The sequence below is a fragment of the Protopterus annectens genome, chromosome 4.part0, assembly GCF_019279795.1.
Source record: "Protopterus annectens isolate FY-2018-M chromosome 4.part0, PAN1.0, whole genome shotgun sequence".
NCBI lineage: Eukaryota > Metazoa > Chordata > Ceratodontiformes > Protopteridae > Protopterus > Protopterus annectens.
This window is the reverse complement of record NC_056733.1, coordinates 1,726,465,477-1,726,493,443: the sequence shown is the minus strand read 5'-3', so window position 1 is coordinate 1,726,493,443 and position 27,967 is coordinate 1,726,465,477. Positions and strand designations below refer to the sequence as shown.

Here is a 27,967-nt window from a genome sequence, read left to right as displayed (position 1 = left end):
CTTCAGCACAAAAGTGAATCTGATGTACATATGTATATATGAATGTTGTTTTTATTTCAGCACAGACATGAGTCTGCATATACATATGTACATTCAGATTAGTATAGCTTGTTGTACTATATAGATATGAAGTTTGTTTCCTTCAGCATAAATGTGAATCTGCATGTACATATGTATATATGCATTCTGTTTTTTTCATCACAGACATGAGTCTGCATATATACATCTATATATGTGTTTATATATATATATATATATATATATATATATATATATATGTGTGTGTGTGTGTGTGTGTGTGTGCATACTTGAACCTATATTGCAAGTGAAAGCATTTAAATCATTTCAGTGTTCAGAAATATTTTTTTCCAATAAAGATATAACAGGTAATTTTATATCTAGCACTGGCATTGTACGGCTGTGAAGCTGGTAAATAACATAAGCACTTTTTTTTACCACAAAATCCTTTCTCTTACTTAACCATGCTACTGATTAACCATTATTTATATTTGAGGAAGGAGTGGGCATATTGAAAACAGAAACTGTTCTCTTGTCCCTTTCCATTCTGAATTATGGATGCCCAAAAATCACTGCTCTTGCTGCTTTTATTTATTTCTTTTGATTTATCAGAATTCCACAAGGTAAGTTATTTTAATTGATATGCCTTTACTCTGAAGTGATCAAAGTCTTACAGACTGTCTGACCACCATCTTCAAAATAATCCTGAAGAGGATGTAGGAATCTTTGGAAACTTCTTGTGATACAATTTTGCCTTCTTGTCTATTTGTAGAATATATTAATTAAATAGCTTAAAGAAATAGCATTAAGTTGTAGCAAAATTTTAATTTATATTATTTTGTTTTCATTCTAATCATCAGACCCATATTCCATATGAAACCCCCATGAAATTTGCGGTGCATTCCATTGTTACTTTTGGATAAGAGCATAGAAAAATTGTACTAATCAATCAACTCTTTGGATAGAATAAATGAATGGAATAGTGGTGTTATAGGTTTTAGTCTCCATTGTATTTTGATGTTAGTGTATATATGTGTCCATGCATTGCCTTGGTCATGGAATTGAGAAGCTTCATACAATATATGTTTGAATTAATAGATTTGCGATTTTTCTGCTGAACAAACGGCTCTCAGAAAGACTTAGTAAAATATTTTACTTGCAAATGTGTCTTTTAGATACAATTTCAATACAACTTGTATGCTGTAGCTTAAGAGTGCTGTATCCATATAAAATAACACTTATATACATTTTTTGAGAACAAATTCCTAGATATGGCATATTAAGTCTCATTCTATTCAAACAGAGTATTGTGACATACTATGGTACTTGTGTGAAATTAGAAAGTATGGAGTTAAGTGGGGGAGAAGATAGCAATGTGTTGAGTTCCTTTAGACACAGATTTTCAGATAGCAGTTTTTTATTTAATACATTTATAATATTTTTGACTGCTAATGAAATTGTTATATTTAATGTTAAGCTTGTTAGAGCCGCAGGTGAGATGTGCTTCAACAATATATTCTATTTAAGTCCTGCCCATTTTCAATTTATTGAAAGCTGCTGTTTGCATATGAAATAGTAATTTCTATTTTGCAAGGTAAGATTCAATACACAGCAGTAATACAGAAGTCAAAACTTATGTTTTACATCTGACTGTTTAACCAAGCAATGGTGCCAAACAGGGTGGATGTTACTGGTAAAATAACTGATCACCCATGGGTATCCACCGCTTGAAAATCCATTATTTCCCCTACAACATCCATCATGGAGGGCATTTTTGCACTTGGAAAGTGAACAACTTGTTGAACTGTCATGTATTTGCTTTATTAGTAATGTAAATATATATATATATATATATATATATATATATATATATATATATATATATATATCTATCTATCTATATCTATATATATATATATATATATATATATATATATATACATATATATATATATATATATATATATGCTTTATATTGTAAAATAGTTTATCTGCCAAATTTTTCACATCTGCTGTGAGATATGTACTTGTTGAAGGATTTATTTTATATTTAGATTATGTAAGTATTCAATATCTACACACACGCACATACACATACACACACACGCACACACACAAACACACACACACACACACACACACACACACACACAAAAATCACACGTATATGGCAGCTAAAGATATTTCTTTACATCAAATATATCATTGTGATGACAAGGCAGCCTAATAAGTTGGTGTAATACCAGGCTCTCCTAGTACATTAATATTCCGTTGGAGAATATCTGTTCTTCAACAGTATAGTCTGTTTAAGTCCTTCCCATTTTCTAGGAAAAAGGTAATTTTGTCAGAGATCTAAGAGCTTCATCATATCCTAGAAAGAAAAAAAAAAACTTCAAAGCCACATTTTAATCAGTTTCCTGCTGGAGATTTGCACGTTACCTGACTCAAAATGAATGGAATAACTAAATATAATGAAATCAGTCCAAATATGCACAGAGTCCACAGTCTTTAATGTTTTACTAAGGACTATACTTAGAACTCAGCATTTTGTAACTTTTGTTGACATAGATTTATTTAATTGCTGAGTGACTCATCCTGCATTCTCAGCTATCACCTTTATGCCTCTGCTCCTATTCATAATTTCTTACTCCCAGAAGGGGCCTTTTCACTTTTCAAGATGTCTCCACTGAATTCTCTTATTATACCACTTCTTTTAAAATTTACCAAATGCAAAAATTTAAAACTATCAGGAAAAAACAATACTTGTTAACTATACCTAAGCTATAAATGTAGCATAATTTTCTCTTTTCTCCTCTTTTTCTCGAGTAATCATACCTAAAGAGCTTGATTAAAAAAATTGTAATTTCCTTTGTCCCTGTTCCTTAAAGCCCCAGAATGGAAGGCCTGTAGGCAAACATAATTTAATGCACCATTCATTATCACTGCTATGAACAGTTTTATTATAAACTCTAATTTCTGTTGAGCAATGCCCTAAACATTCATTCAACTTGCCTTTTCTGCACTTCAGAAGAGTAGTACTTTTCAGAAAAAATAATTGTTACAGCTTTTGCAGAGCTGTCTTTATAACTTGATAATGATTAATGATATCAACTGAAATCATTCTGAGATGTGATAGGCATACAGTTCTGAGAAATGCTAAAGCAATAGTTCAAATCCATATTTTACAAAATGGGTTAAATCTAAATATCTGACGATTATCATGCATAGCCTCCATAAACACTGAGAACACTGCTGCCTATGCAGAACTGTTCACATAAACCCTGTACAAGCATGTTAACAGCTGCATAGAGACAGCTGTACCCCCTGGAGGAATCACAAAATCAATAGGCTGTATAACAGGAGGAAGAAAATCATGGCAAAAATTAGGAGGTGCCGCACCCAGCAGGATAAAAGCACTCTCATCAAACTAAACAAACAACTCAGAGGACAAATAAAATCTACCAAAGCCAAATTTGAGGTCAGTTTGGCCTCCCAGGCCAAGGACAACCACAAAGCATCCTTAAGCTTTGTCCACAACCTCAAAGGCAATACACAATTGTATGCAAAGCTCAGTGTAAATGGAACCAACTATACTGAGCCAGAAGTTATAGCAAACCCTTTAGCTGACAAATTCACCTCAACTTTACCCCTCTCTCCCGTTTAACCTTCCCTCATGAAATTTCATTGAATATAACTCCCCCTACTATCACTAGGGGACAGGTCCTTAATGCTCTGTCTAAGACCAAGAACGCTGCATCAATGGGCCCAGACAATATCCCAGAATGCCTTCTAAATAGCATCAAACATGACCTATCAGGGCATCTGGAATTACTGTTCAACTGTAGCCTCCAAACATGCTTTGTACCTCATAAATGGAGAAAGGCAGCAGTCATCCCTCTGCACAAAGGTGGGCCATCTACAGACCTTGGAAACTACCGACCCATAAGTCTCACTAGTCGTATATGCAAAGCCATGGAAAGACTTATCATGGAGATAATCAATAGAGATATAGCAAACCCCCAGACACTGGACCCAACCCAGTTTGGTTTTGTTAATGGCAGATCATGTCTACTCAACTTGGTAGACTTCTTTGAAAAGGTCACCAAAGCAATGGATGAGGGCAAAATCGTGCACACTGCCTACCTTGACCTGGCCAACGCATTTCACACAATGCCCCAGTTTGGCATTGTTGACAAACTCAAGAGGTTAGGTACAGACCTATATGTTACCCAGTGTATAGGCAACTGGCTCACAGACAGGACCAAAGAAGTTAGAATTGGGGAGTAAATCTCTACAACGAGGCCAGTCAGAAGTGGAGTCCCTCAGGGATCAGTCCTTGGACTTCTCCTTTTTAGCATTTACTTCTCAGAAGTCAATCCCAATGTCAGTAGTCTCTGGCTGACTAAATTTGCAGATGTTTGCAAATTAGGATCTGTTATTAAATCTCACACTGACACAAATGTTCTTCAGGAGGGGCTGACACACACAAACAACTGGTGTCAGAGCCATGGTCTAAAACTAAATGCCAAGAAATGCATATAGTATTCTTTGGGAAGTCATCCATCCCTGGTAACTATCATATTGACAACACACCCCTTAGAGTTGACCCAGTAGTCAGGGACTTAGGGACACACATAGATAGTAATCTAGCCTTTAACAATCATGTGTCTACAGTGGTGAGGAAATACCTTTTTGTTGTGCAACTTATAAACAAAGGTATAGGTTCATAGGTTCATAGGTTCATACTAGGCTATCTGCCCTAGGGCATTTATAAGCCTAGCCAGAGTGTGCTTGGCTTTCGCCACCCATTTTAAATAAATTTTGCTATGCCTTTTTTTGAGGTTAGTATACTGTGCCTCTGTCTAACAGTGACACAGAAGTGATAGCCGGGGTAAACCTACGATCGCCCATCCACTCATCAAGATTCCTCTTGAAGAGAGTCAATGTGGGACTCTGCCTAACCTGGACTGGGATTTTATTCCAGAGTGAAGGGAGCCTCTGGGTTATGAATCTGTCCCTCCAGCATGTCCTATTTATTTCAGTGCTGAGGTTCAAGTCTCGAGCGCATAGCTCGATGGGATTTGGATTTTCTGAGGTGCAGCATGTCCATTAATTCCGGGTTGGACATGGCTTTATACATCAGGCACAGATCGCCTCTGAGCAGGCGGTATACCACTGAGTAGAGCTGGAGTTTCTTTAACCGGGCAGCATATGGCATCTGTTTGAGCCCTTTGATCCTCTTGGTGAGGTACTTTTGGCGTCTTTCCAGTTGCTGCAGGTGTCTGGTAAGGTACATCCCAAAAGGGGCACTGTACTCAATTATGGGCCTGATGAGGGATGAGTAAAGAGGCACGATGACCTCCCCCGATCTAGATGTGAATCCCTTCATGATTAGGTGGGCTATATAAAAGGTTTTTCTAACCACTTTGGCCACGTATGGCATCTAACTCCAACAACATCATTGTTCCACTGTATTCGGAATTCATCAGACCTATCACTGCGTACAATGCCCCTATTGGTATGTACCTAACCAGGCATGTCCAACAATTGGAATGTCCACAGAGGTTCCTCACTAAAAGAATACAAGGTGTAAGTAAAATGTCCTATGCAGACCATCTCAAGGCGCTATCCCTGCATTATGTTTCCTACAGGCTTTTGAGGGGAGATCTATGCCTGACATATAGGGCATTGTCAGACCCCACTCTAATGGACCTCCATCATAGCCACAAAACAAACAGCAACAGAATTACCTGTTCTAAAGACTTAAACCTTTCCTGTGATGGACCTGCTGGAGATATAGTTATGTATCCCAGAGACTACCCCATCTATGGAAGATGCTCCCCATCCATGTGAAGCAGAGTTCTTCCCTAACCCAATTCAAGTGCAACTTGGACAATTGAATTTGAAACTGGAAATTCATCCTTGGTTTGGCACCTATGTCTATAATGGACACAGGTAACCTGTAAATGGTTCATCTCCCAGCCCCATACTTACACTTATCAAGGGTATCAGAACTTGTCAGAGATTTTGGCTGCATGGCTAGGCTTAAAACTGTACTTGTGGTTGTTAGCCTAGTAAACACCTATGAACCTAGTATAAGCCCATAGAGATGCTTCTCCCATAATGACTCAATGCAGGTGGCTTAACATCATATTCCTGAATGATTTTTACTGCTTCCAAGATAGACAAGCTGTGGGGTAATGGTAAATGTCTTCACCTGTTCATAAAGGAAGGTTCAACAGTGCTTTATTAACAGTTTTGAGAATCAGAAATATATATAGTTTTGTTTGCAAGCAGCAGTGTGTATCTGTGTGTGTGTGTGTGTGTGTGTGTGTGTGTGTGTGTGTGTGTGTGTGTGTGTGTGTGTGTGTGTGTGTGTGTGCGTGTATGTCTGTGTGTGTGCGTGTGTGTTTGTGTGTGTGTGTGTTTGTGTGTGTGTGTGTGTGTGTGTGTGTGTGTGTGTGTGTGTGTGTGTGTGTGTGTGTGTGTGTGTGTGTGTGTGTGTGTGTGTGTGTGTACCAAATTGCATGTTTAAATTAAATATTATTTGCTGTGTAGAAGTGTGGTGCAAAAAAATAATTGAAACTAGCAACCTGTTAATACATGCATTTGCTTTGAACATGTAAGGAAAATCTGTCTGCTGATAAATAAAAGCAAAAAGCAATAAAAGTTTGAACTAAATATATGTAAATTGCATGGTATGTATAATAATAATAATACATTTTGCAAAAAGAAAATAACCCCATGCCCCTCCTATTCAGATTATGTTCACACATATCAAATATTATACAGACTGCAGATAATAAATGGATTATTCTTCCAATGCCTCAGAAAAGTACAGACTTTTCTCTTCAATGTTAGTTTTACTGATTTTGATATTGTCAACTCTTCATAGAAATGCTTCAATTCACTACCACCTCTTCTGTGGAATACTGCTTCTTCCTATCTCCGAAAAGACAACTTCTCTGTATCTTAGCTATATTCTCTTGTTCTTATATTTGCCATTTCTAAACCACATTATTCACTTTAACAATAATTATAGATTTGATTAAGGTACTTCAGCATTTGTATCACATTTTCACATTTACATCTTCTTAAAAGACTGTGAATGAGAAGCTCTTATGCCCTGTTTGCATAGCTGATATGCAACAAATCACATTTTTATTGTCATCATATGAGCCACGTGTGTCATGTCTATATCCTTCCGAGGATGTGGTATCCATAACTGTGTGCTGTTTTAGGTGGTTCCTTAACAATGTTTTCTTCAGTTATTGCCTCCTAATATGATTCACAATATTCTGCCAGCCTTCTTTCCTCTTTGCCCACATTGATTGTTTACCTTTAGGTTATCTGATACAATTGTCACCATACCCTTTTCATCATTTGTTGCTGGTTCTGGCCTCCCTTTTCCTCGTATGTTGCTGCTTTTGTTTCCCCTCCAATAATGTACATCTTCCATGCTTCTTTTTGTTTGTTTGTTTCAGATATGCATTATTCAGAAATGCATTCTGTACTGACTTTAAGCTGCCGTGTTTTGTACCACTTCCCCATGATTTTTTTAGACTCCCTCTTCCATTCACTGTTGCTACATATTATTCGCAAATATGAAAATTTCCCTTCAGTGTTTCCATTTCTGCAACTTAGAAAGACAAAGTGAGAGTGAAGCTCTCATGCTGAGTCCTGTGGTACTCAACAGTTTGATATCCTTTCTTGACTGTATTGTTTATTGGGATCATTTATTTATTTATTGACTGGAAATGTCCACTGGGTCATTGAGCCATTTTCAGTGGAGGCCCGGGGAGAAAAGCTCCACAGTAGTACAGAGAAATAGACATTTACAAAAACTGATGTTTGAGTACATTTGATAGCAGAGATGACAGATACAAAACAAGAGTACATTATGAAAAAGGTCCATCAGAGCTAAGTCTTATTCTGATTAAGCACAAGTCTTAGTTATAAATATAAGATATGTATAAGATATATATATGCAGAGATAAGTCACATTGCTAAGGTAATTTGTTTTTCTAAAACCAATACCATGATTTATTTTTAACTTTTGTAATTAGTTCACTAATTTTTGGTGTGCAGCCATTTCAAATGTTATAATAAAGTTTGAATATGTCATGTCTACACATTCTTCATATTGTTTCCACAATACTTATTCTAAGAACTTTGATTTGTCTTGCATGGGCCTTCCTTTTGTGAATCTGCTTTTCTCTGAGTGCTCTCTACAAGTGATTTTCAAGTATTCTAGACATCTGCCCTTTGGAGATTATTCCAAAATTTCTTTTACATCATATCAGACAAACAAGTCAATTGTTTCCAGCCTCTGTCTTCCTTCTCCTTCTGTGAAAGGAAATTTCTCTTCCAGGCTTTTGGAACGTAATTATCTTGCCACCGTTTGCTAGAGAAGTTATTAAGTAGGTGTAATACTAACATGGTAGCGGTGCTGCGGTAGCATTGTCATCTCACAGCAAGATGTTGTCGTGTTCGATTCTCAGCTAGAGTGTCTTCTGTGTGGAAGCATGCGTGAATGGCGTACCTTTGCTGAAGGTTGTGCATCAGGGCTGGTAACTCGGCATGTAAAAATCTACTACCAAACATTAGCAGACCAGAGTTCCGCTGTGGCGACCCCTAACCAGGATAAGCCGAAAGACATAACAATACTAATTTTGTAAATAGTTGTAATATGAACCCATCAAACTCCATATACCTGAGCACCTTCATTCATGTATTTAGTTTGCTATTTTAGATTTATTTCAGGTACTTTTCTTTGATCATCTCCACCATGATCCAGAACTGGTCATGACAACTGGCTAGATTTGATTCATGCTTCTTTTCTTTTTTGGTAAGTATTAAATAGAAATGCCAAATAAGATTTGCAGTTGACAAAGATATCAGCTATACAAAGTTTGTAGTCACGAGAACTTTTATTGCCTACCAGTTTTTAATTTCAGTATCCATCGTTTTTTTTTTTTTCTTTTGCTGCTGTATGACACTACAGAATGTGCAGTATCACCCTTTGAAGGAAGCAGATACCATTTTGTTCTCTGTTTTTTTTTTTTTTGTTTCTTTCTGGCGGATATTCTTGTTTCATTATATTTTAACTGACATTGTACTTTTCTCCATAATTCTGTGTTTCTAAATATTTTATATGTTTTCCCAGAGATCTTTGAAGTCACATTTTAAAGCAGATGATTTTCCACTTCTTGATTTGCAGATTTGTTTTACATATAACTTGCTGCATCTGTTACAATAGCTTCAGTGCAGTTCCACAGTTTTTTTTATATGGTACTATAACATCTTTCTTTATTTCTTTCTTTTTTGTTTTGAAGTATTTTTCAGTTTAAGAAAAACTTCTACCATCTTGAAGTACAAAATTGTCACATTTTTTGACTCCTTAGCTACACTTGTGATCATCTTTTACAAAGTGTTTGCTCATTTTCAGATCATATGTCTTCCTCACTATTAATAAATATCAAGCCTTTACTAACCTCTTTGTGTGGGTTCTAGTACAAATAATCTGAGATTTGTAAAAAGCTCAAATGCCAATTCTATGAATGTTATACCTGCAAGAAATAATCATTTTGAAACGTTCTAACATTTAAATTATGTAACCACATAATCAACTATTCATTCCCTGTTACTCAAGTAATGTATTCCTCAGTAGCACTCTAAAATATTCAAACTAGTAGAGAAGAAAGTGAACTTCACTCACAACCTAGTAGAACAAAATTCTAAAACAAATACATACCATTAACCAGTAAAGGATTTCTCCCACACTCAGAAACTAAATTCACTAAGAACATCATATACAGAAACCAATAACTCTCTAATATGACAGTCATGACAGTTTAGGCTCTTTTCTGTCTTTGATACTCTGAACTCCCCCTATCATAAATACACATTCCAGATGTCTACAGGAAATGTACTGCTATCATAAACTCAAACTCAGTATCCCGTTATGTCTATTAAATCTTAATGTGAGGGTGTAGCCAAAGTATAGATAATGTGATGAAAACAGAGTCTCAACAGTAAAAACATACCCTTGAGGATAACTGATCATCATATCAGCATATCTCTCAACTGTCAAAATTTTACAGAATGTCCAGATTTTTGCCTCATATTTTTGGTCTGTTTCTCATTCAGTTTGTGGTTTTCTAGCAAATCACTGAACATTGAAGTCACTAATACTATATAATAACATTAATTTGAGTTTCAGACTTCATATCTTTCAGAAAATACATAATGATAATGCAAAACCTGTTATTCTAGCAATTATCTAAGTTTGTAGGAGCAATATTAAAAATCTGTCCTATTTTGGGGCCTTTGTCTCCATTACTTTTGGCTTTGTCTAGATTTCTTGGTCTGAGTGGTTGAAAAGTGTGCATTCCCGTAATCCTGATGAGAGCAGACCTCCCACTGCAGTGAGAACATAACAAAAAAAAAAAAAAAAACAGTAATCACAGAGGCTCTCTTATACATTACTAGACCAACTGGGTCTCTGGTGAGAAAGGTACACTAAGCTTAACAATTACTTTACCTTCCCATCAGACCACAAGCCAAAACCCAAACTAAACAAAGAGTACTACTTCTCCTTCTAACACCTCACCTCCTGGGACACTGAAGACAACAATGACTCTGCAATGACAACACAAACCAAATATTTAACTTCTCACACAGACTGATTTGTCTTCCAGAGACAGTCATAAAAGTGATAACCCTTCTGAGGTAGATAGTGCTAAAGAATCTTTATACACAAACTACTAACTGGAACATGCATTTTGATGGGTCTATATTATAACCACAAAAGCCTGTTTCAGCGAATACGTAAACGTCGACACATATTGCGTGAACCACGAATGCACCGAATGTCCGAAACCACAAAATTCAAAATCTCGAACCGGCATAGCTGGCCCTTCTGTGTTATAGCTCCATAAGGTAAGTGTGCGATAGTTACGGACATTAGGGTTAGAGTGCGGGTTAGGTAAGTGCATAGTGTTTGCAAAGTGTTTGCTCATTTTCAGATCATATGTCTTCCTCACTATTAATAAATATCAAGCCTTTACTAACCTCTTTGTGTGGGTTCTAGTACAAATAATCTGAGATTTGTAAAAAGCTCAAATACCAATTCAATTAATGTTATAGCTGCAAGAAATAATCATTTTGAAACTTTCTAACATTTAAATTATGTAACCACATAATCAACTATTCATTCCCTGCTGTTCAAGTAATGTATTCCTCAGTAGCACTCTAAAATATTCAAATAAGTACAGAAGAAAGTGAACTTCACTCACAACCTAGTAGAACAAAATTCTAAAACAAATACATACCATTAACCAGTATAAAGGATTTCTTCCACACTCAGAAACAAAATTCACTAAGAACATCATATACAGTAACCAATAACTCTCTAATAAGACAGTCATGACAGGTTAGGCTCTTTTCTGTCTTTGATACTCTGAACTCCCCCTATCATAAATACACATTCCAGATGTCTACAGGAAATGTACTGCTATCATAAACTCATTATCCCGTTATGTCTATGAAATCTTAATGTGAGGGTGTAGCCAAAGTATAGATAATGTGATGAAAACAGAGTCTCAACAGTAAAAACATACCCTTGACGATAACTGTTCATCATCCCAGCATATCGCTCAACTGTCAAATTTTTACAGAATGTCCAGATTTTTGTCTCATATTTTTGGTCTGTTCCTCATTCAATTTGTGGTTTTCTAGCAAATCACTGAACATTGAAGTCACTAATACTATATAATAACATTAATTTGAGTTTCAGACTTCATATCTTTCAGAAAATGCATAATGATAATGCAAAACCTGTTATGCTAGCAATTATCTAAGTTTGTGGGAGCAATATTAAAAATCTGTCCTATTTTGGGGCCTTTGTCTCCATTACTTTTGGCTTTGTCTAGATTTCTTGGTCTGAGTGGTTGAAAAGTGTGCATTCCTGTAATCCTGGTGAGAGCAGAACTCCCACTGCAGTGAGAACATAACAAAAAAAAAAAAAAAACAGTAATCACAGAGGCTCTCTTATACATTACTAGACCAACTGGGTCTCTGGTGAGAAAGATACACTAAGCTTAACAATTACTTTACCTTCCCATTAGGCTACAAGCCAAAACCCAAACCAAACAAAGAGTACTACTTCTCCTTCTAACACCTCACCTCCTGGGACACTGAAGACAACAATGACTCTGCAATGACAACACAAACCAAATATTTAACTTCTCACACAGACTGATTTGTCTTCCAGAGACAGTCATAAAAGTGATAACCCTTCTGAGGTAGATAGTGCTAAAGAATCTTTATACACAAACTACTAATTGGAGCATGCATTTTGATGGGTCTATATTATAACCACAAAAGCCCATTTCAGCGAATATGTAAACGTTGACACATATTGCGTGAACCGCAAATGCACCGAACGTCCGAAACCATGAAATTCAAAATCTTGAATCGGCATAGTTGGCCCTTCTGCGGTATAGCTCAGTAAGGTAAGTGTGCGATAGTTACAGACCTTAGGGTAAGGGTGCGGGTTAGGTAAGTGCATAGATAGGTTTATTGTAGGGTTAGAAGTAGGGTTTTGTTAAGTGTATGTGTGTCGATTATTTATTTTGTTTAGGTATAGCTCATTAAGGTAAGTGTATCATAGTTACGGAACTTAGGGTTAGGGTGCGGGTTAAGGTAAGTGCATAGATAGTAATGTATGTAAGGTTTAGTGTAGGGCTAGAAGTAGGGTTTCGGTTAGTGTATGTATGTGGTTTATTTATTTTGTTTGGGTGGATAGTATATAGCGAGCAGTGGGGTTGGCCAACTATGCTGGTGTGAGAGTTTGAATTTTGCGGTTTAGGGCATTCGGTGTATTCGTGGTTCACACAATATGTGTCGACGTTTACATATCTGCTGAAACGGGCTTTTGCGGTTATGATATAGACCCCATTTTGATTACTATTTGGACAACTGCAGTAAAAAACAGACAAATGAGACATTAGGTTGTCAAAACTACAAAAGAAACATTGAGAAGTGGCCAAAACACCTCATTAACATTCATGCATCAGACCTTATATTTCATGAAAAGTTTTACTTCAGAAAATATCTAATCTAAAACTTATACATCTCATTATAAGATACTAATTTGCCTCAGTCATTATGGGGAAGAAAGTAAAACAACCAGAAGAACCAAATAACCATGGTGGTACTATTATTTCTGATAGTTCTACTTTTAAATACCAACTTCCTCAAAGTCGATGTGACGGAAATATGAAAAGAAAATGACTGAAATTGAAAAGGGCAAAAAAAATAATTTTATCTGTGTTATTTTATGTGTGTGTTGGGGGGGGGTGCAAGCCTGCTCTGTACCACTCAATGTGGGGGGCAAGCCTCCCAAACTTATATATGCCAACACCACAGTCAAACTAACTTGAAAAAGGGAGAAATCTCCCTAAACAAGTGAATCATTGCTGGCAGTCACATATAAACTACAAACAATTGATAAAGTACCACTACTGGTGCGACAAACCAATGAAATGAGGAGCCATCGAGCTGAAGAACACCAAACCAAATCATACCACAAAACAGCACTTTAATAGCCAAAAAAAGTGAACATGAACAACAAATGTGAAGTACTTTTTATTTAACTCCTGTTAAACTTCTTCAGACTGTTACAAAACACTGACATCACTTCTTTTGCAGTGTCATTTTTGGGATATCCTACATGCAGGTAGCCTGATTAGCTGGCCCGACTTCCAGAGCTCTACCTTCTCTGGGGCTTCGATAGAGATGCTTTCACTAGAAGGATATTAGTGGTATAACAGCTGCATTGGCAGATGCCATCTTCTGAGCTTCCTTGCCACAATGCCCTTGCCTGTTTTCTTCTCTGACTTGCCTGAACTTCCTAAAGGTTTTCTTCTTTTAGTCGTTATTTTCCCTGTAAACACCAGACACTAGTTACACTGCAGAGAATTGTCAATGTGAATTCATACAATTTGAATATGCTAGTACACTTCAAACATGAGGGATGGTAACAGGAACATCTGAAAAATGCAGGGAAAATATCCTCTTTTAACATTACAGACTATGGAGCTAAATACATTCCTAAAAGATACGGATAAAAAGAACGATGCACCTTCTCAATTATTACTCAAAGTAGTGATGTCAGTGTTTTGTAACAGTCTGAAGATGGTTAACAGCAGTTAAACGAAAAGCGCTTCACATTTGTTCTTCATGTTTGTTTTTTTTGGCTATTAAAGTGCCATTTTGTGATACGACATATAAACTACACTGTCAATGATTTCCTATAGGAGGCAGCATTTAGCATTATGCATTCATCAGCATGTATAGGGTAGCCATCCCTGACACATTTAAGACTAATCATAGCAGGTACCCTTAACCCCAGCTATGGACACATTCTTAGACAAAACCTTTTTACCTCTACAATAAAATAAATAAAGATTTGTCATGTTAATGCCTGTAGGTTGAGCAACTGGGAACTAAATAAAGCATGGACCATAAAAACTATCCAGATGTACTGGAAGTCTCAGAAATGTGGCTTAAGCTAAACTATAGTTGTTAAAACTATCTCCAGTATATTTATTCTCACTGGTATAATAGACCAAGAAGAAAATCAAGTCAAACTCCAAAACTGAAGGCCACTGTTAGTAGACTGCAATAGTCTTCACAATGTCACAATACCAGATGGATTGCAATACAGCTCCAAATAAGCAAATCTGCAAAGATGTACATAGCAGTAGCTTATTTCATCCTTCCATTAAATTACAATATAATGAAAGGAACTAAAGTCAGAATTGTGCACATTACCAAACAACATTATAATAGATAACTTCAATAATGGCCTCAAATGGTCAAAACAAAACCAAATACTGAAATGCCTGCAAAGGAATGGTCTTACTCAGCCAAATACAGCTTCTATAATATGTAGGTAAAACAAAAACATTCCCGGTTAGATGTCTTAATTGAAAACATACTTTCCAAGTTCTCCTTCACATTACTTCAAAATGTTACGGTTCAAAGCTCAGACAAGACATACTAACTACAGCAGTACTCTAATCTCATGAATAATTTCAATTCTAGTTTGCTACACCTTAATTTTCTATTAAAAATTACATGCCAGATAGAATAATGATTACTTCCTGAACACGCATATCTAAATCTTTTAGTTACTTATCATTCCTGACCAGTGAACAAAGAGACTAAAACGTTACTGCTCCTGTTTACATTAATTCCAGTTTAGCCCATTTAGTCATATGCATAATTCTTTATTTTCTTTATTTCTTTTTGGGGTTTGTACCCATCATTTAGCCATATCACTTATGCAATTATTTAAACATAGATTACTCCTTCTGTATACTGATACTTCTAAGAACGTATACCGTATCTCATCATTCTTTTATAATTTTCCATCCACTTTTCTGAAAACCATGTCTCAGTTCTTTATGTGACACCTACCCTACTACTCTACTTGTTGACTTTCTTACAGTGCATTTTCAGTTCCATAAACAACCATTTCCTGTACATCACAGTAATGCCATCTGACATTAGTATACCTGAAAGGTGAAAGACATGCTTACATTAACCCTGGATTCAGAAACAAGGGTTGTGTTATTATAACTGCCTATCGTAGGAAGGTGAAGTTTATGCAGTCACACAAAATGTGATTGAGAGACATGTTTAGCTGCAATGTGGAAGATATCATTACTACCTAATATGAATATATCAAAATCACCCATAATTTCTGTCAGAGCTAAACAGCCCTTTTCAGTGGTAATTACCATTTATGACCCAGGAGTTACATTGGCACAAGAAGTCCCTTCACTCACAGTCCCACACACACATGCAGGCACCTACACGCACACACATGCACACGCATGCACACACACACACACACACACACACACACACACACACACACACACACACACACACACACACACTTGCTCTCATACACAAACTCTCACATTCCACACCACACCACTAACTAATTCTCCACTGAACTTCCCTAAACTTACCTGTAGCATAGTCTCTCCTTTAATAGGAGGCTGCCCTGTTTTGCCCATGTTAATAATTACAGACAGACATGCTAAAATTTACATGGCTGAATGATTCACTGAATCTCCTAACAGCATAAGTCCCTTCCTGCAGGCATTTCTGTGAAAAATCACATGGTTAATTAACATTAGCCACTCCCCAGGAATTCATCATTAGTCTTTAGCATAGCCATCAGGATGGGCACTGTGGAGATTCTACCAACCACATAAAGTCACTGTGGTGGACCTATCTCAATCAGACAATGTTACCTTGAATGTATCATGTGTTAAGACTTACTGCTCCTGGTAACAGTATCTGGAGTCCAGGGTATGTGTTACCACATAAAAAAGTAATTTAGTGTAAAATGTAAGACTACCCACCAATAATATCCACCTCAAAGCCATGTGTAAAGGACAGAAATTGACTTTGATTAGTCTGATTACTTTATTCTTTCAGGTGATATACATCACAACCCATGTCCTCCAACAAACACCATCAATCCAAAGCATTTAGTTATTGTTTAAATAAGTGCACATAGCGTCAACAATAAATTACCTCAATTTAAAGCATGTTAAGCATACATAAACATAAAATAATTATGGTAATGGAGTCTTGGTTTAACGATCTTCCTCATTTTCCCCGTATTTCTCCACTTTGTTTACTTTATTCCTACGTAACAGACGTGGATCTAGACTGTAAGCACTGCATTAACAATAGACAGGAATGACTGTAATTTCTCACATTGTTTTGTAGTCAAAAACATTATTTCTAATGTTTCAAACTGGATCGCCATATAGGGTTTGCATGATAGTTATGCACAATTGCACAATGTATATTCTTCTACATTTTAAGAATATACTAACTGGAGATATTTTATTACAAATTTATTTCTAATGTTTCAAATTGGATCGCCATATAGGGTTTGCATGATAGTTATGCACAATTGCACAATGTATATTCTTCTACATTTTAAGAATATACTAACTGGAGATATTTTATTACAAATTTCCAAAAAAAAAAAAATAATAGTCTAATCATCACTGGTGTTTGCAATCTTGACTAGAGTAACTCCCTCAAAAAATCTAAATAATATTCTCTTGCATACAATCTTTCAAAACATATAAAGGATGGTGCAAGATTAAATAAAGTAACACAAACCTTCTACTTGACTGACTATATAATTGCACATATGTCACGGTAGTTATACAGCTTGCAAATTCTTCAAGTTATCTTATTGCCCCGTAATTTTTAGTTGTTCTTTTAAATCTATGAACGAAAAATATTAGCTGTTATTACATATTGCATTTCTTTAAATACTGACTATCTTAGGTTAGCCACATTACACATTAGAATGGTTAAATCTCTGTTCATGTACTTAACCCACATCAGCACTTCTTTCTACAATAAAGTCATTCCCATAATAGATAGAAAAATGTCATTACAATTAACATTAGATGTAAAACAAAGAGACAGCACTTGGATAGAGTCAAAAAAGGATCCAAACAATACATTGAAAATAGAGGGATATTAGTTTTATAAAATATATGAAACAATAAAAGAACATTGCCTAAGTAAACTTCTACAGACACTTTCAATCTCAGGATTTGACCAATCAATCATAATTAACAATTAGTTCAAATAAAATATTTCCTATATAATGCACATTCACCAAATTGCACATCAATATCCTAAGGACACAGTTGCGTTTCTGCCTTCACATTACAATACATATTTCTCCTTTGCAGTTTCATCCCCAAAATGGAATACCTCATTGCAAGCAAGAGCACATTACAGACTTTCTAAACATAATTTGTAAGGGGGGGGGGGGGCATTTTCAAAATCTTAACTATAAATATAACCAGTGCCTTTATCCAAAGATATTATCTGTTCAATCAAAACTCCTTACATTTATCTAATTGTGATCAACCACATAGTTCGTCAAAGCTTCAGACAGCATTAGTTTTTACACTGCTAAAAGTCCCAAAACTTGTAATAACCACAGGACCCAGTTCAAAAGAAAATACTGTCCCCTTTCAAAAAAAAAATATATATTAGCAAACTCTTGAATATGTACAAAAATGCAACACACTTTTGTCCTATGTACAGGTTCATAGGTTAGTACTAAGCTAACTGCCCTTGAGAGTTATTTTAAGTCTAGCCAATTATCCCTTGTGAGACTCAAATCCTGCACCTTGTGCTTGTAAGGCAAACACCTTAACCATTAGGCCACCCTCCCAACCCCAGCACACAGATTACCCTCTTCTGTAACAAACAAAAGAATATATTCAAATACAGAAAATGACTTATTAATTGGTGTTATGTTTCTGTATTTAAACAGTTGTTGAAGTAGCTGGCTGCATACTGTTACTTAAAAATTATCTGCTTGCAAATGGTCAAAAATATTTGCTACTTGTTTCAGAAGCTATCTTTTAAACTAACGTGTTTTGTGCTAAATGAAAAATTATGTCAGACAGAATTTCTCAATAAAGTTATTCAAATGTCAGTGTTTGGGACTCTTCTATTTTCATTTTATATAAACAATTTAGCTGGAGAACATGCACAGCTATTACATTATGTTCCTATTTTAAGGTGTTCATTAATGCTAAATTTCTTTTGGGAATAATTCTGATGTACAAAAAGATTTTGAACTTGTACAGATGTAATATGTTAACCATTAACAGTAAAAAATTCTACCGTTATGACCTTTAGTACATTTAAGAGTTTGCATTCTACCATTGCTATGCATTAAAAGCGCACACTAGGGAGTTGTCTTCCTGTCACCTCCCAGAATAAATATTTAACAAATAACCGATGCCGTGGTGTGGTATATAGGTTCATAGGTGTGTACTAGGCTAATGGCCCTGGAGCGTTTACGAGCATAGCCCATAGGATTACCCTGGCATAGTGCCACCCGACCTTAGTTCCCAGTGCCTCTGTCGAGTAGAGCCACTGGAGTGATCCCAGTGGTGAATATTCTATTTCCCATCCACTCAACAAGATTTCTCTTGAAGAAGGCCAGTGAGGCACTCCGCTTGAGATGTATGGGAAGTCTATTCCATAACATGGGCAGTCTCTGAGTTATGAATCTGTCCCTCCAGCTTGTTCTGTTGATTGTGGTAATGAGGTTGAGGTCTCTGGAGTATGTAGTGTGGAGGGATTGGGATTTATTTAGATGTAGCATTTCTAACAGAGCTGGGTCAGACATGGCTTTGTAAGTCAAGTAGAGATCGCTTCCAAGTAGGTGATATGAGACAGAATAATTGGAGTTTTTTGAGTCTGTCCATATAGGACAAGTGTTTAAGGCCTAGGATTCTCTTTGTGAGGTACATTTGCAGCCTCTTCAGTTGTTGCAGGTGTCTAGTGAGGTACATGCCAAATGGGGCATTGTACTCGATGATTGGCCGAATGAGGGAAGAGTAGAGGAAGACAATGCCCTCTTTCTTCCTGGATGCAAAACCCTTAGCAATGAGACGTGCTACACAGAAGTTCTTTCTGACCACAGTGGCAATGTGGTGGTCAAAAGAGAGGTTGCTGTCAACCTGTGTTCCCATATCTCTTATAACGTCTTCTGTGTTCAGTGGACTACCATCAATGTGGTAATTCATGGGAACTAGGTTTTTCCCAAAGGGGTTGATGACACGTTTTTTGGCATTGAGTTTAAGGTCATGGTTCTGACAGCAGTTGTTGGTCTCAGTGAGGCTTTTCTGTAGGATGTCAACATCACTTGGGGAGTTAATTATGGCTTCCAACTTCCAATTGTCTATGAACTATGTCAGCCAGAGTCCATTCAAGTTGGCCTTGACTTAGAAAAGTAGATACCAAACAGGAGAGAACCCAGGACTGAACCATGTGGGACTCTACTTGTGACTGGTCAGCAGTCTGACTTTGAGTCAGCTACTTTCACACTGTGGGTGAGCCAGTTTGCAATCCACCTACTGATGTAGGGGTTGATGCCTAGCTTAATGAGTTTTTCTATGGTTCCTGAGTGGGAATGGTATCAAAGGCCTTAGCCAGATCAAGATAGGCTGTATGAACCACCTTGCCTTCATCCACAGCTCTAGTGACTGTCTCAAAGAAGTCAACCAGGTTGAGCAGGCATGATCTACCCTTCAGAAAACCAAACTGTGTAGGATCCAGAGTTTGGATATTCCCTATATCCTTGTTTATTAGGTCCATGATGATGCATTCCATAGCTTTGCATACCAGGGAAGTAAATACTGTGGGAAAAAATAGCCAAGGAATTGTTATGGCTAGGCTTGTATAGGCCCTAGGGCCGATGGCCTGGTATCAACCCAAGAACCTATGAACCTATTTATCAGGCTAATGGGGCAATAGTGTCCAGGGTCTGTAGTCATTCTTCCTTTGTGGAGAGGGATAACTGTAGCAGTGCGCCATTCAGTAGGGACAAAGCCTGAGGTGAGGCTGTGATTGAACAGGGCACACAGGTGATGTGCCAGTTCACTCTGTAGTTCATGTAGAACACAGCCAGTGATATTATCAGGTACCATAGAAGCTGTATTTTTGGCCTTGGACAGTGCTGATTTAACCTGTGTAGCAGTAATACTGGGTGCCTGGCAATCTACTGGTATTGTGATTGGTACTTTGGGGGGGAGAGGTAAAGTTGGCACTGAATATGTTGGCCAGTATATTGGCACTATCTGTTGACTCGGTATAGGAGGTAGCATTGTGCAATAGCTCTGAGCAAATCTGGGTATATACCATTCTTCGTTGGTATATTGAAAATTTACCCATGGTTGGTGTGGTTTAATCACGAGGGCTTTTTCCTGATATAGTGTGCATGCATATGGGACATTGTTTCAGTGTGGCAAAAATAAAATACAAAGATTCATCTGGTGAACAGCACAGAGCATCGGTGCTGTATAACACAGTCAGAAAGCTGTCTTCCCATTTAACCAGATCTTCAGTTTTATTAAAACCGTGAAATTTAGACTACTCAAAGAACATTACTGCCCTCCATTACTTGGTCACAAAGTATTTCCTAAGGATCAAATATTTTTCCTACCATTTCTTTTTACAGTAATTATGCTTTCATCGTGTACAGTGAGGTTTCATATTCTAAAATATGTAGTTTTACTTTTGTTTTTTCAATGTGACTATATTAAGTTTAACAAATGATTGTGCTTGTATTTCCTGTATGCAGAGCAAATGTCAACAACTTGCTGATTCTAAGTCAAGAAGTCCTGTATTTTGATGTCTATTTGTTTTCCAGGGTAGAGCACTGATCTCAATGGACCATTTTTAGACTTAGCTCAGGAGTGGTGTCTGGTTAGTGACCGACTCAGAATCATAAAGTTAGGCAGTGGAGGTTGAGGGAATCAAACCTTGCACCACAGGAAACAGCTCATTAATAGCTGTTTATTTCTTTAAGACAACTGCCAGACAAATGCTTTTATATTCAAAAGAGATATGGAACAGGATGAGATTTGTAGTGAAGTGTGTAATGCATAGCATCCAGTATAATAATACGGATTTAACACTGTAATAGGGAGTTGTCAAGCATGGGGTTGTCATTCTTAAGAATAAATGAGATGTATGTGAGTCACTTCAGTGATAATCTACAGTAATGTATGTTTGATGTCTTATACATCGACTGGATTACTGACAGAATAAAAATGTTCTTGGAACTGAATGGCATTTTTGGCAAAGTGAGAAGTCTGTATGGGAATAGGTCCTTTAGGCTGTGTTTGGCAGAAAACTGGACTGCCTTCAGTACCATGCTCCATAAAGATGGACCTGTATTGCAGGCTTCTGGAGTCATAAGAGGGAGGACAACCTGGGACCATGAACATGCACTGCTCACTATAATGTGAGCTATCCTACAAACTCCTGTGGGGATGGCTTGTATCAGAGTTGTAATTAGGGTTGGATGAAATGAGCAGATCACCTAGGCGCAAGCTGTCAGAGGTCATGATCTACAGGTGCTGATAGCATGAGAGTGCTGTGCTCGCATTCATTTATGAAGACATGAAGCTATATCAGCTTCATAAATGAATGGTGATACTGTGTTTGTAGGCACAGCCTAAAGAGTCCTCACAACCCCATACTTTATCTTGGCTGGGGAGAATGCAGTTATGAAAGCCATGACACTCAGCAGGGGCAGTTCCTGACTTGGACGGTTTTATTGACATGCAACTTTAACTGTATGTCAGACTTGGCCCCTGCCAGCAACACCAGGACTGACATACAGGTAGCGCTACTACCGTACTAGAGAACACTGACTGGGCACATCAGCCACACCAGGTCCTTGAGTAAGTTTGGACTATGCTCAGAATAATTAATGAGATTCAATAACATAGAATGTTATAACATCTCAATATCTCTTCTTGCCAAAATGAGACTTCCCTCAATTCAGTATTTCAAGGTATTAAACTACAGACTGTTTGTCACCTTTATGACATTCTCAAAAGGTGCCACCTGAAGACATAGAGTAAGGAAACAATTGGACAGCTGCTTGGCATACAGTACACAAAAACATATGCTTTTTAAATGTAATAAATATAACTCCACTGATGTTACTGTCATGTTTTGTGAATGCACAAAAAACAAGGTTAATACTCAATTACTGTCCTAGGGGAAAAAGACCCTCTCATGCTTAGAAATTATTGTCATTACAAGTATCCTAGCATTATGGCATTTACAGGAGTGTTAACATTTAAAAACAATGGTACACTTAAACCCTTGAATTGGCTATCATCACAGGTAGCATATGGATATGGATGATTTGAAAATAAAAATTTATAACAGTGCATTTTTGTTATTAAACTTACTTCTCTTACATTCTGCTCATGTAAATGGTTAATCTGGAATTATATTTTGTATTTTTTTTCTTCCAATGACGTTACTACAGTAGTCAATTGTGTATAATCTGCAAATGATGGTAACCAACAGTGGTCTACCACTGGAATTGTTGTCGTGGAAATATTAAATAGAAATGCTCCTAAGACATAACACTGGAGCACTTCTCTATTTATTTGAAATGACTTAGAAATTCTCTCTGGGATTCATGAAGCTTGCGCCAGGCACCGGAGTAGTGTCGGCGATCTAGCGCCAAATATGGCTGCCGAGCAATTCAGGTATGAGCTGTTTCCACATGCACTACCAGCATACGCCAGAGCTGTGCAGCTGCAGGCACATGTATGCTAATTACCCCATGCACAGCAGTTATATAGCGATTCATGAAGTGGTGCAGGCATAGCATAAGCATGTAGAAATGTAAACCAAAAAAATGGTATACATTTTGTCAAACATAAAATTGGAGCCATGAAAGCAGACCAAACTTAAGTATTATAAAGTTAATATATGCCAATGGCTAAATATATAGCCAATGGCATAAAAAAACATGCACAACATATAAAAAATAACATTTAATGTCATGGCCACACTAACGCAAAGTAAAACCGCAGTGCATCTGTGCACAAATGGAATCACAAGGAAAATATATTTAGATGTCATAAAACTGCTATGTAACACAATTCATGATATCCCCATAATAGTCAATGGCATGCATGCTACACCACAACCATGGCGCAAGGGTTGCTAAGGGTCTGTGACAGTGTTCCGTGCAGTAACTAGGAATTAGCAGTCAATGCCATGCAAATAAGTCAAGTAATACTGAATCACAAACGCCCCGCCGGCGTAAGGATGTACCACATCGTGTAGCAGTAAAACACCGAGGAGTGGCCTGGAGGTAAACATGACATCAAGAGAGGGGTGTGCCACCGTAGCTGTAAGCACATTGGATCATTGCTAATCCATGTTGACTGTTGCTAAGCAAAGCCACAGGATAGGGGTGTGGAAATAGCCATAGCTTTGCTTATCTGAGAGCACACAAGGTAACCGAAAGTTCATGTGAAAGTGGATGAAAATGCACACGAAACCCAGTAAACAGCTGTGAGTGGCGCGCACCACAGCTGAAACAGGAAAGATATGGGAAGACAATAAGGAAATGCTGCAGTATGGTAATTGGAGTACAAATGAGTAATTAACACCTAGGAACTCACAGTGAGCCATAGACAACAGCTAACAAGGCTGCTAGGAGCTACCTGCAGAACAGGAAAGGGGAGGTGCTGTACAGCAAAGAAAAGAGAACTGTCACAGCAAAACAAAGCAAACTTGCAGTAGATCAGCTACATAACACATTTCCCAACACAATCCTGGGTTGTGAAAGTACAAAACAAGAAAGCCAGCAGCTGGATGCATGCCTGACAATGGGAGGGGAATCGGGTTGAATATTGAAGTAAAGGGCAATAGATGAATCACGGCAGCCAAGTGTAAGTCAACACCAAAGGCCCCACAATAGCAGTACCTGCTGAAAAACCAATAAGTAAGATACCCTGAAGCTGGAATAGCACAAACACACCCAATTACACCAGCATCATCCATTGCACAATAGTATAAGGTGTGAAAGCCCCACACACTTGTGTATTCCCAAACACTCTGCACCATTGGTGTATACAGACAGGGAACTTTTAATATGTACATGTTAATGGCCGCCATAGCTTTGATTCACCAGCATGAGTTGGAGACTGAATGTGGTGTGGAGGATGATGCTGACTACCATCTCAGGCACCGGATGAAGAGAAGAGTGTTCAGACCCAGGGTATCCTACCAGGGGCTACATGATCTGGAGATAGTAGAGTGTTACAGGGTGGACAGATACATTATACAGCAACTTGTTGAGCTGTGCCGGCCATGCCTCAGAGCCAGAATTAACAGAGGGGAACCCATCCCAGTGGACAAGAAGGTATGTGTAAGCTTGAGAATACTAACCACAGGTACTTTCCAAAGGCCAACTGGGGATATCATGGGGATCTCACAGGCATCAGCATCCAGGGTACTCCACCAGTTCCTGGATGCCATGTTACCACATGCCAATGAGCACATATACTTCCCCCGAATGCAGGAGGAGTTGTTCAGCAATATGTGTCTCTTCCACTGTGTGGCAGACTACCCGGAGGTACTGGGTGCAATAGACTGCATGCACATACACATCACATCTCCACCTGGTGAGCAGGGTAGGCACTACATAAACCACAAAGGATTCCCCTCCATCAACTGCCAGGTCTTGTGTAATGCCCAAGGAATTATCAAGGATGTGTGTGCTGGCAGCCCTGGAAGCTATCAAGACTCCCACATCTGGCATGCCTCACAGCTGTATCATGTTTTGCCGGGGGGACATCCCATATGGCCACCTGGTGGGGGATGCTGGCTATGTACTGGAACAGTGGATGATGACTCCCATCAGAAATGCACACACAGCCATGCAAGAATGCCATAATGAGGCACACGCAGAAACCAGAATCATCATAGACAGCATATTTGTGATGCTGAAATCATAGTTCCATTGCTTGGACATATCTGGTGGAGCCTTGCAGTACTCTCCAGGCACGTGTGCCCACATCTTCATAATATGTGCCATGCTTCACAATATGATCCTGCGGAAACAGCTGCAGCAGGGACAGAATGGTGAAGGCCCTCACAGCCCACCACCATTACCAAGGGACCCACAGGCACAGAGGGACTCAGACCACAAACACCCTTAGCGAGCCCTAGTAGGCAGACAGAAGCGTTCCCAGTATGCCCATGCCTTGGCAAAGAGGGAATGTATATCACACATACTGACAGTGTAGGGACTCATGGACTGACACCCTTCTCCACCTGCACACACAGCAAACATGGATGGCACACACACACACACGACCACCTGTAAATTGTCATGTATAGGTGGTCTAACTGTGTGCATCCTACATAGGTAGCCCTCAACTATTGTACACACAACCGCCATTGGCACAAGGTAAGTCAATACCTGAACAGTAAAAAAAGCTATCAGCATGTGTCCATACTGTATGTAGAGGTTCATAGATACATAGGTAGGTACATGTCCAACTGCCGAGGCCACTCATAAGCATAGGCAAAAAGTGTCTGCTGTTGCCACCCCATTGATTAATTGTCCCTCTGTGGAGCAGAGCCAATTGCGGGATCCCAGGGGTGTAGCCACTGTTCCCGACCCACTCTGCAAGGAATCCTTGGAGTGTTAGTGAGGGGTTTTGTATAATGTAATCAGGGATGTAGTTCCAAATAATGAGGAGTATCCCTGACAGGAATCTTCACAGATGTTTACATGTTACATAGTATTCCTTAAACACAGCTTGCATATATAGGTAGTTCTCCACAGAATAATAAACATGTGGAACACACAACTGCTTAAATGTGCATTAATCACCCTTGCACTACCAGTGCCTGCTCTGAGAGGTAAGATATCACTGCCAGGATTAGAACATGCAACCATGTACACAATCACCACAATAACATACCCCTAAGCTACCTGAGATGTACCAATAACAGTTGTGTATACTGACAGGATAAAACACAAAAGGTACAAATGTGTTGAAATAGGACAAACCGGCATGTACCCAATGAAAGGTGTATGTTTTATATATATATATATATCTGTATATATATATATATATATATATATATATATATATATATATATATATATATAAAGAGAGAGAGAGGGGGAGAGAGAGAGATATATGTCGATATATGGGGATATACATATATATATATATATATATATATATATATATATGTAGATATATAGATAAGTTAACATCTACATAACCATGGAGGTATATAAATGGGATACCTACCACATACCGACTGCTTTACATGCCGACACGCATAATCCCGAGGCTTAAGGTCTGAAAGAACACAGTACCGAAACACCAGATGCGTGAGGTGTAAAATCACGATGTTAAGGGACAGTTAGTCATTGCTTCTAGTGTTGTGTTTCAGGTAGGTTACTGTGTGTAAGTGTGTTTCTTAGGGCTGTAGTGTGTGTAAGTGTGTGTTCTGGGTGTGGTGTGTGTTCTTGGGGGACTGTAATGTGTGGGTGTGGGTTAGCTTTGTGCATTTGTCTGCGTGATCTAGGAGGTAGAATATTAAAATAGGTGGGGTGTGGGGGGCGCAGACACCTACTTGGAGGGATGTAGGGGGGCTTGGCCACCTGCTCATACATCATGTAAGATGGTTTATTTGGATGTGGTGGGTAGCAGTGTGTCTGTGTGTGCATTTGTGTGTTCCATGTTCATGTTACTTTCGCGAGTTACTGTCGCTGTCGGTAATGTGGGGTATGGGAGTCTGGGCCCGGTACTGTGTGCATCAGAACTCTGTGGTTTAGGGATTCCATAGGTATCCCGTATACAGTGGTTGAAGTGTTCATATATGTGTTTAACATGGACTGAAAAAATATTTTGAAGCTGCTTACTGCTTGGTGCTTGGTGTGATGGATTTGCAGTGTTCTTAAGACACTCAGTCTTGCTGGCTGGATTCTGCTAAGATTTAAAGTCTGGTTACATTTGCATTCACAGTCTGTTGCATTGAGAAACTTGCAGAATATACACTGATAAGAGAATATACTTTGCAGCACCTGTCTTTAAGAGCAGTAACCAATAACTTTTATAATAAACCAAACTGGAAAACCGTTGCAGCTTAAAAGTACTGTTCCAACTTTACTTCTCATATAGTACAGATGATGTGAGAGATATAACATTTACCTTAGGACTTGTGTCCTTACCATACCTCTAACCAACTGGATTTATACAGCTCTTTATATACAGTTTTTAGTCATGCATAAACATATTTTGGAGAATTGCTTATCCTGTAGAAACAACACTAAACTTCCTTGTTTAACAATGTCTTGTAAGAGACCAGCTTTTCTGACAGTGTGAATATCCTGTAACAGTGTCCTGATGTCCATGTAGAAAAACATATTTTTGAGGAAACACATTGTCCTGTATTCTATTTGAATCTGTGTATAGAAACGTGTGTTCTTATGTCAATGCTGATAAGCATATCCTGT

The 27,967-nt window shown here is 38.0% G+C and overlaps 1 protein-coding gene across 2 annotated transcripts in view; it reads left to right on the top strand.

Moving 5' to 3' along the window:
* Positions 1 to 539: 539 nt before the first annotated feature.
* F12 (coagulation factor XII) overlaps positions 540 to 27,967 on the top strand; it is a 921,608-nt gene continuing 894,180 nt past the window's right edge. Inside the window, exon 1 of one of the 2 annotated variants that reach the window (XM_044069447.1) lies at positions 540 to 641. In XM_044069447.1, the coding sequence (XP_043925382.1) occupies positions 573 to 641 (69 nt within the window). In that variant the 5' untranslated portion in view covers positions 540 to 572. The remainder of the gene's footprint in view (positions 642 to 27,967) is intronic. The other variant, XM_044069448.1, reaches the window with a different exon arrangement.